The sequence below is a fragment of the Podarcis vaucheri genome, assembly GCF_965113315.1.
Source record: "Podarcis vaucheri genome assembly, chromosome: 6".
Lineage (NCBI taxonomy): Eukaryota > Metazoa > Chordata > Lepidosauria > Squamata > Lacertidae > Podarcis > Podarcis vaucheri.
The window spans coordinates 69,334,875-69,345,211 of NC_138764.1; the positions used below are offsets into that span (position 1 = coordinate 69,334,875).

The window sequence follows — 10,337 nt, forward strand, 5'->3', positions numbered from 1 at the left end:
GAAAGCCCATTGCATAAGGAAAGTTTTGTAGAAAGGGGAAAGGAAATAGTCGCATGTAGCATTATTTTAGTTTAAATCCCTGTTAATAGTTTCACTGCTGTGCTCTTTTTCAGATATAGTAGTTTTGCCGGGAGGGGATATGTTATAAATGTGGGTCTGTACCTATGTCTGTATTCGGATTTAAAACACATCTCCCTCTACATCTCCAACTGATCAAACTCAATCTGCTTGGGAGCAAAAAAATTTAGAATGCTTCTGGAGAAAAGGAATAACTAAACACTTCAGTCAGATCTCTCTAAAACATGAAGAAAAGGAGATGCAAGAAAGAGAGGACATCAGGCAGAGTAATATTGTTTGAAACTTCACAGCTGCATGGGTCTCTTAATCTCAGGGTCGTGGGTCTGAGCCTCACATTGGGCAAACGATTTCTGCATTGCCAGGGGTTGCACTAGTAATAATAATAATTTATTATTTATACCCCGCCCATCTGGCTGGGCCTCCCCAGCCACTCTGGGCGGCTTCCATAAAAACCAAAAATACAATAAAATATCACATGTTAAAAACTTCCCTGAACAGGGCTGCCTTAAGATGTCTCCTGAATGTCAGGTAGTTGTTTATCGCTTTGACATCTGCTAGAAGGGCGTTCCACAGGGCGGGCGCCACTACCGAGAAGGCCCTCTGCCTGGTTCCCTGTAACCTTACTTCTCGCAATGAGAGAACCGCCAGAAGGCCCTCAGCGCTGGACCTCAGCGTCCGGGCAGAATGATGGGGGTGGAGACGCTCCTTCAGGTATACTGGACCGAGGCCGCTAGATGAGCCTTGCGGTCCCTTCCAACTCTACAATTATATATATTGGCAAAAACCAATAAAATGGAAATATGGTTAGGCAACCCAATTCTACGGATTGGCTAAAAAAGGTGTCTGGACTTGTAATAATATGTTGGATTTCTTAAAGTGTTTCAGCCACTATACAAAATCTTTCCCTCTTATACACTGAGTGTTCACACTTGCTCCTCAGTGGGTCTTATGGCCACACAAAATGATGGAACAGGAAGTGGTACAATAGGATCATGGGGCACATCCACACTGTACATTTAAAGCATATCTGAAGCATGTGGATCTCCCAAAGAATTCTGAGAACTGCAGTTAACTGCCTCACATAGCTACAATTCCCAGGGGGGAAATGGGTTTAATTGCTTGACATGGAAGTGATCCTTCCTTTAATCACTTTCCAGTATGGAAAGACCATAACCACCAGTCCTACAACACCCAAGGTTTATCTTGAACAGAATTAGAACTCACCATGCCTTGGCACTGGAAAATTTGCTTTCAGTGCCAGAGCTCATCCCTAGAATATGTGGAATAATAAAACATGGCTTCTGAACATGAGAATAGTGATTTTTTTCCACCACTGAGGAAGCCCAGCCAACTGCTGCCACACATGTGGGGTGAAGAAGTAGGATTCTCAGATCATAAACTGTAGCCTGAGTCCCCTAATCTCAGTTTAGAAGTGAAACTGCAAACTGTTAACAACTTCTGGAATCATTTGTGAATCACTATTCTGTCTAAACTCTTTGAGAACACTGGACATCCACAATGGGCAGAAGGTAAATTGGGATCTGTAGGTACATTGCTAGATGACTTGCAGTGGATCAGCAAGGGTTTCTAACTCCCAACATTTTAACAAATGCAAAAGGTGGGTGACGTTTTGCTGCTCAAACCTTGATTTGTATTAGCTCAGATGTAGATTTGTACCTGTAAATACAGAAAATGTCGGTGTATAGCTCATGGGGTACAATAAATAAATGGTTTTATCACCTAAACACTATTTTGCACCTGATTCTACAACTCCACACACCAAAAAAGAGATATTGTGTTGCACCTGGCACCAGTTGGTGTACCTCAGCATATTTCTAAAAACATGAAATGTGGTCATGCCAGCTGATGTGACGACCCTTTCAGGCATATAGTGCATGGAAGTTGGGTGCTGTGGGCACAACCATGATATCGGCCGTCCTCCACACTTTCATTTGGAAAGCCTAAACCAAGCTCTACCCTTCCCTGATTCACTTTTTTCAACCCTTCCTTATCTGGCTAAAGCAACAAGGTCTCTGCTGCAATGAGAGACACTTTTGCAACAGACTGCATGCATTCGCAACCCCTTATTATCCAAATAGACAACACAGCTAGTGGGTGAGAGGTGAGAGGGAGGCATAAAGGCTTACGCAAGAGTGCCCAGCGGCTTTAGGGACAGAAATAGAACACAGATCCCAAAAGGCCGAAAACCATGCCCTGTGTACCAGAAGAGCAATTTCTCCAAACCATTCTCAAAGCTGGCAAGAACAGAAACGATGCTAACATGGGTTGCTTGCCTTTCCCCTTAAAAATATATATATATGAGTCAAGCACTGGAGGAAGGGGCTGGAAGGATCTGCTCAGAGGTGGCTGGTCCCCACTCTGAAGGGCCTTAACATCAAGAACCTACATACAACCAATGTGGCGTAGTGGTTAGTGTGACAAGTTTTGGTCCCATCTGCACCACACAAAGAAGACAATGTTATACCGCTCTCCCAAGAATCCTGGGAACTGTGGCTTATTAAGGGTGCTGAGAGTGGTTAAGAGACCCCTATTCCCCACAGAGACCTACAGTTCCCAGAGTACAGGGACTGGTTGTGAAACGACTCAAGTGTTGTAACTCTGTGAGGAAAATAGGGGTCTCCTAACCACTCTCAGCATCCTTAACAAACTCCAGTTCCCAAGATTCTTGCAGGGTGGGAGCCATGACTGTTTAAAGTGGTATACTACTGCTTTAAATGTGCAGTGGACACTCGGGTTGTGAACGTGATCCGTGCAGGATGCACGTTCCCAACCCGCAATGTTCCCAACCTGCGTCTGTGCACGCACAGGTTGCGATTCGGCACTTCTGCGCATGCACAAAGCGCGATTTAGCACTTCTACGCATCCGCGACCGTTCCAGTACTTCCGGGTTTCGGCAGTCTGCAACCCGAAAAAACACAACCTGAAGCGGCTGTAACCCAAGGTATAACTGTATAGTGCAGATGGGGCATAGGAAGACACAGGTTCAAATCCCCGCTCAGCCATGAAGCTCACTGGGTGAAGTTGAGCCAGTTGCTCTCTCTCAGCCTAACATATCTCACGGGGTTGACGTGAAGATAAAAAGTGGGGGCAGTGGAACTCCTTGAGTGAAAGGTGGGGTACAAGAGAAACACACCCACCCATATATAGGTGCCTTAAAACTCTACAATTCTATGATACAGTGGTACCACGGGTTACATACACTTCAGGTTACATACGCTTCAGGTTACAGACTCCGCTAATGCAGAAATAGTACCTCGGGTTAAGAACTTTGCTTTAGGATGAGAACACAAATAGCGCGCCGGCAGCGGCGTGGCAGCACCAGGAGGCCCCATTAGCTAAAGTAGTGCTTCAGGTTAAGAACAGTTTCAGGTTAAGAACGGACCTCCGGAACGAATTAAGTATGCAACCAGAGGTACCACTGTATATAGAACCTGGGTATCTAAGGTATGGCAGAGTCGGCAGACTCAGTTTGGCTCAGGAAAACCAGGGTTCAAAGCTTTGCCTATCCACAAAGCTACCCCGGAGTCATTAGAGGAGCCACTATCCCAGTGCGTTGACTGGGGCTGATGGGAGGTGCAGCCCAGCAACAACCGGGGGGCACTTGGTTGCTGTTGGACGCAGCGTGTGTTACCTGCTCTTAAACCATTGCGCTTGGGGGCCGGTTAATAACCCCAATCACTCAACTGAACGAAACAAAGCAAACGAAGAGGCATATAAGCCAAGTCACCGGTTAAGCCTCCTTGCAAAGCCTTCATGCCCTTTAGCGCAAGACTGTTTTATTAGAGTGGGGGGAGTGAAGGTCATCCTAACACTGGCACCCGCGCACGTCTCCGCCTGCTTATTCCCTGGCTGCGCAAAATGGGCTAACACACACACCCCCGACCTTTGCAAAAATAAATGAAAAGATCCCGTCTGAGGGCCCGCCGCTTGCTACGTGACACACAACTACACCCCTCTCTCCTGGCGCAGGAGACGGGCCTCCCCCTTCCCGTCTCCTTGCCCGGGTCACTGGCAGCTGGCGCCCACCCCGACCCTGCGCCTTGCCAGCTCGCGCGTCCCGGGAGGGTCCGGCCCCCTAAGCCCTCCGTGTGCTCGCGGCGTGCTCGGCGCATGGACAGCCCCCTTGGCCCTCCGCCTGCCTGGGCGACCTCTTGCAAGCTGACTGGGGCCAGGGGCGGGGCTTCGCCCAGCGTGGGGAATATAAAGGCCCGGGCTGCGCGCTTGCAAAGGCAACAGCTGAGCAGCGCCGAGTGCCTGGTCGGATCTAAAGAGCAGAGAGAAAAAGCACCGCTGTTGCTTAAACAAGAGATCTCTCGAGGCAAAGATTGACAGCTCTGTGGTTCTGGTGAGTACGGCGGATTTCTGTTTTCTGAAAGCAAAACCAGGATTTTAAACGACAGGCGCTGAGATAGGTCGATAGCTGGCGGCTCAGTTCACCTAGATCCAGTTTGGGATGAGGTTGTGCAGAGCGCGATTTGAATTCCTCGAATTAAAGGTTTGCCAGCGTGGGGCTGCTTGGGGGGCGGGATTCTCCGAGCCCCCATGCTTTTTGCATTGGTAAGCCTGGTGCATGCGTCCTGCAGTGAGACAGGTAGATAATCTGAACTGCATTGCAATTACAATTGCAGAGATAATGTGGCCATTGTAAGTTGCACTTCTGTAAATGCTGTCGGTTTCTTCAAAGTCAGATCAGCTTGTGGGATTTTTTTGGCGAGGGGGAGGCATCCTTTGAACTGCAACTGATGTCCTTTCTCTTTTCCGTTTTGCTCTGCAGGTCTCTGTGACTCGCTGTGTCTACTCCCTTAGCTAACGATGGAGACGATGCAGGAGCTGATTCCCTTTGCCAAAGAGATGCTCAGCCAGAAACCCAACGGGAAGATGGTCAAGCTGTACATGCTGGGCAGCGTGCTGACGTTCTTTGGTGTGGTCATTGGCCTGGTGGAGACAGTCTGCAGCCCTTTCGCCTCTGAGGAGAGGCAGGAGGAAGAGGAGAGGGAGAAGGAAGAGGAGAGACCTGCCACCCCCCTGACAAAAGAGGAGGTTGTGCCTCAGAAACAGGAGGGTGTAACACTGGTAAAAAGCAAGCAGGTGCTAGCAGTGAGAAATTTGGTGAACCGGCAGCATGCATCATAAGAGCGCGCCCAGCGCCTGCAAGAACATGGTGACATGAAATGCACAGGACATTCCTTGCCCCATTCCTTCTTGACAGTGTAGTTTCCAGAAGGCAAGAGAACTGTGACTTGTATGCGAGATGCAAATGGACTCTATACCTAAAACCAAGACAGTTTTATTTTGCTGCCATGCAGCAGTTTTAACTACACAGCCATTCCAATCTACGTACCTGTTCTTTAGGTATGGATATGTGAAGCTTGTAGCATCTTGTACCCACCTTTGTGTGGGGTGGTTGTTTTTATATTATTGTTATTATGATAACTATGCATACAATTTACATACATTTTCATTTTAAATAAACTATTTTATACCTGACACTATTGGCTTTGGTCATCTTGCATTGGTGGGGGATCTTTCATCATCATTTTCTGGGTTTTGTAGAACTTAGTTTTATGAAAGTACGCTTAGGATTGGGGCAATTGGTCTGTGTTCCTGAGCACTCTTGACTGAGGGGGGAAATGGTATCCACTGCTACTGAAGCAATCAATGAGACATTGCCAAGGAAAAATATGTTTGGGGTTGAGTTTAAGTGTCTGAATTCTGAAACCTTTCATCAGAATACAGGAATATTTGGCTGGTAATTTAGGAACGGAATACTACAACAAAAATGGGGAATTTGGGGCCTTCGATAGGGCATAGAACTCAAAACTCTCATAAGCCCAGCTGGCCTAGCAATATATGGTGGGGGGAGCACATGTTTTCCATCCCTGTACTAGGGAATCTGAATATATCAGGAGGGGGAAATGGAGATGTCCCAATAGCCTAGGGTTGCCATATTTCAAAAAGTAGAAATCCAGATGCCAAAAGTTGAGCTTTTCTTGGGAAAGTTGTTGAGCATTTTAGGGAAAATCACCCAAAAAAGAACACTTCCTGGTTCTGTTTCCAAAAACCCACACATTTTGCCAATTTTTAAAAATTGAAACAATACAATGTTTAAAAATCATGAAATATTTGTCAGTTAATTTGGTGTTTCAAATTCACTAGATCATCTGTGCCTTTCCCAGCCTGGAAACTTCATTAGGCAGTTCCTCTTTGCTCTGTGCTTTGTCATCTTTTGGCTTTAGCACGTAGTTTGCTCTACAAAGGGATCTTCTGGAGTATACCGTATTTTTCGCACCATTGGACGCACCGGACAATAGGACGCACTTTGTTTTAGAGGGGGGAGAACAAGGGGAAAAAATCTCCCCCTCTCTGCCCAGCGCCCCTTCAGTGAAGCAGCAGGAGGCGCTGCACAGAGAGGGGGAGAACTTTCCCCCTCTTGTTTTCCTGCTCTAAAACAAGGTGTCGTTTAAGGTGCGTTCAGGCGGCTACCTTGGAAGCCTGGAGAGCGAGAGGGGTCGGTGTGCACTGACCCCTCTCGCTCTCCAGGCTTCAGGTTCCTTTCGACCTGCTCTTTGGGGCTGGGGGGGGAAGCCCACCACCAGCCCCAAAGAGCAGGTCAGGGAGCAGTGGAAAGGCGCAGCGGAGAGGCTCCTGCCATAGCCACGCATCACCTCTCGAGCCAGGAGAGGGTCGCGGGGGTTGCTTTAGCCCCGCGAGTGCTTTCCCGGCTGGAGAGGTGATGCGCGGCTATGGCAGGAGCCTCTAAAGCTGCGTGTCACCTCTCCAGCTGGGAGAGGGTCGCGGGGTGCTTCTTTAGCCCCGCGCGCGCTCTCCCGGCTGGAGAGGTGACGTGGGGCTGTAGAGGCTCCTGCCATAGCTGCGCTTCACCTCTCCAGCCGGGAGAGGGTCGCGGGGCTACGGCGTCTTCGCTCCATAGGACGCACACACATTTCCCACACATAGGACGCACACACATTGAAGGGGAAAAAGTGCGTCCTATAGAGCGAAAAATACGGTACTTCCACAGTCATGGTGCTGCCTTATATTGATAATACACTTTACATTGTTACATTATAGTTAACTTACTAATTTGACTACACTCCATCAGAAAATAGAGGAAACATCATAGATAATTAGGTCAAGTATAATTTAATAATTAGATTCAGCCTAATTTTAGATTTAGGAATTTCCAATGGGTTGGTTTTTGGGGTTGTTTGTAAAAAATGAGGTGTCACGTCTGCCATGTACCCATCAAGTTGGCCTGAGTCACCAAAGTGCTGGACCAGACTAACTCACAGGCACAGTCCACTCAGGTCTGTGTGGAATTCAAGGATGACATCAGCCTTTTGATCATCCATATTCCATAACATCCAGTCTGAGAAGGGGATGTGCTCACACTTCTGGAGTCTGAATGTGAGGCCCACTGGTTGTTCTGAGGCCTGCTGCTGATTGTAGCCCAATGGGGTCAAAATTCCCCTGTGTGACATGTTTGTACAGCTTGGTCAGAGAGAGATAATCCACCCTGTGTCCTTCCAATAAAGTTTGTTTTCCCCTCCACCAAAAAAAGACCCCAAAAAGGGCCTTCTGGCAGTTCCCTCACTGTGAGAAGTGAGGTTACAGGGAACCAGGAAGAGAGCCTTCTTGGTAGTGGCGCCCACACTGTGGAATGCCCTCCCATCAGATGTCAAGGAAATAACTATCTGACTTTTAGAAGATACCTGAAGGCAGTCCTGTTTAGAGAAGCTTTTAATGTTTGGGGTTTTATTCTGTTTTTAATGTTCTATTGAATGCTGCCCAGAGTGGCTGGGGAAACCCAGGCAGATGGGTGGGGTAGAAATAATAAATTATTATTATCATTAAATTATTAATATTATATTATTATTAATATTAATGAGGTGTCAGTACTCATACACTGATAAAAGTGCCATCTGTGCCAGTAAAAAATGGCTGCCATGGGCAGCAAAAAAGCGGTGCTGGTATTCTCTACCAGTGAATACTGTCACATACACAAACAAGTTTTGGGATTTCTATAGCTTCTCTGTGCCCAGTGAAATGTAATAGCTAGTGCTCTCAGAGGATAATTAAGAGCCCACTTTGTCAATGAACAGATTTTATAGAATTAATCAAGTCACAGGTCATGATGCTACTATAGTATTTAAACAGTGATGGGCCACTTTTTCCTGCTGAGAGCCACATTCATTTGGGGATACTCCGTCAAGGAAGGGGTGCATACCAATGGTGGGTAGAGGAAAATCAAATGATGGTCTATATCAATTAATTGAAAACAACCTTGCTTCAATTCTCAGACAGACCTGCATTGGACTTGGAATTCTATCAGAAGTAAGCCCCGCTGATGGGATTACTCTCAAATGTGTAGACAGAGGATTTATTTTATTTTTAGTACAACAGACCAATATAGCTACTGTAACTACTTTCTGACTTTACTATAACAGTAGTTACTATTGTTACTATGATAGTTGTCCCTACAAAAACATCTCAAAGCAATTTACAATTTTTTAAAAAAGAATACAATACTAAATTGCAATACATCAAAAGATTTACAATATTCTTAATTAAAAGTATCCAGCTTGCAGTAATATAAAAACATATCATACCACACCCAGTTAAAAGAGGAATGCTGTGTACTAATGCATGCTACACACCAGTGCTATTTTTCTAGAAAAAGAGGTGCCATGAATGCCTCCCTTGTTCTCTTAGAATGGCAACGGTGCCCACCTGAGAGATGCTGGAAGTTCCAGTGAGTGCCAGCTGGAAAAAAAGCCCTGCTCCACTCACATTAAACCTGTCAAGTTGTTATTAGGGAGCTAGGGGAGTAAACGTCTCTTCCCCAGGCCATACAACCAGGAAAGGGAAAAGGAATGAGTTTTTTGAAAAACCTATCTTCTTTTTATTTTTATTTTTTGTTAAATAAAATACAGCCCCTTCCAGGTCTGAAAAATGCATAAAAAGGAAGCACGGGTGAGTGGGGGCGAGGGACTCTTTTAAAAGCTAGGGTAAATAAAGAAGAAATGAACAGGAATTGAAGGAGCTCTCCAGGGGGTTCAGGTGGTTCTGGAAGTCACATAAATTAGGTTGGAAGCGGCTGCCTTCAGGCTGCAGGTTACCCACCTGTCTATGAAAAGGAGTGTGCATAAACAACCTGCTTGCTCAGCTGAAACAAATAGCATATTTCTGGTTCACTGCTCCCTTTGGGGTCAAGTTGTCCTTTACAGTTCTTTAGTCGGACACGACTAAACGACAACAAAAAGCCATGATGGGCTTTCCACAAGCAGCTACGTTGTAGTGCAAAGAATTGAGAGATGTGGTTTAGATTTGGGTGCCATAGACTGAATCTTATCACCACAGGTGTCTGGAGAAGCCAAGAGGTTAGAGAGGGAGAGGCTCTGTTTTCTCCTTTTAAAGCAGCAACAACAATAACCCTAGGAAATGATTGATTGCGGTGGAGGGGGGAGAGTCCTTTTTCTGAAACAGGAGGAGCAACCAAGCGACCTGTCTTTTATTTTCCCATAGAAAGCTCCTGGTGAGAGTGTATTGTGGAATCAGAACTACTGATTGAGAAAAGCCTCCACACAATCTTGTTGCTATCAAAATACTAACCTGTACTTCAGTTTAAATTTAATCCAGATTATTTTCTGATTAGTAAACACCGCCTGTTCTACACCTCCAGTCATTGATTAGTGCATTATTTGGGATAGGCAATTTGTCATATGTGTCGTCATTATCACCACTCTCATTTCTTCCTTACCAGAGCACAACCTAACCATTTTGTTCCCAGCAGCCAATAATGTAAGTCTATGACTTTTTCCACCAATTGCCACATGCTAAAGGCATGCTCAAATTTCAGCAACCCTGTTTGGAGTAGTTGTTCTGCCGTAATCACAATCCATATATCAGACTTTTTAAAAAAATTAGTTCAGAGATTTCTCACAACAGCTCTTTATCACTCTTAAAAGGTAAAGGGTAAAGGGACCCCTGACCATTAGGTCCAGTCGTGGCCGACTCTGGGGTTGTGGCGCTCATCTCGCTTTATTGGCGGAGGCAGCCGGCATACAGCTTCCGGCTCATGTGGCCAGCATGACTAAGCCGCTTCTGGCGAAGCAGAGCAGCGCATGGAAACGCCATTTACCTCCCTGCCAGAGCGGTACCTATTTATCTACTTGCACTTGACATGCTTTAAAACTGCTAGGTTGGCAGGAGCAGGGACTGAGCAACAGGAGCTCACC

The 10,337-nt window shown here is 46.2% G+C and overlaps 1 protein-coding gene across 1 annotated transcript; it reads left to right on the forward strand.

Moving 5' to 3' along the window:
* Positions 1-4,293: 4,293 nt before the first annotated feature.
* On the forward strand, positions 4,294-5,586 carry G0S2 (G0/G1 switch 2). Its single transcript, XM_082227191.1, has 2 exons — positions 4,294-4,444; positions 4,874-5,586. Exon 2 carries the CDS (start codon positions 4,912-4,914, stop codon positions 5,230-5,232), a length of 321 nt encoding a protein of 106 aa, XP_082083317.1. The 5' UTR covers positions 4,294-4,444; positions 4,874-4,911; the 3' UTR covers positions 5,233-5,586.
* The last annotated feature ends 4,751 nt before the right edge of the window (positions 5,587-10,337 follow it).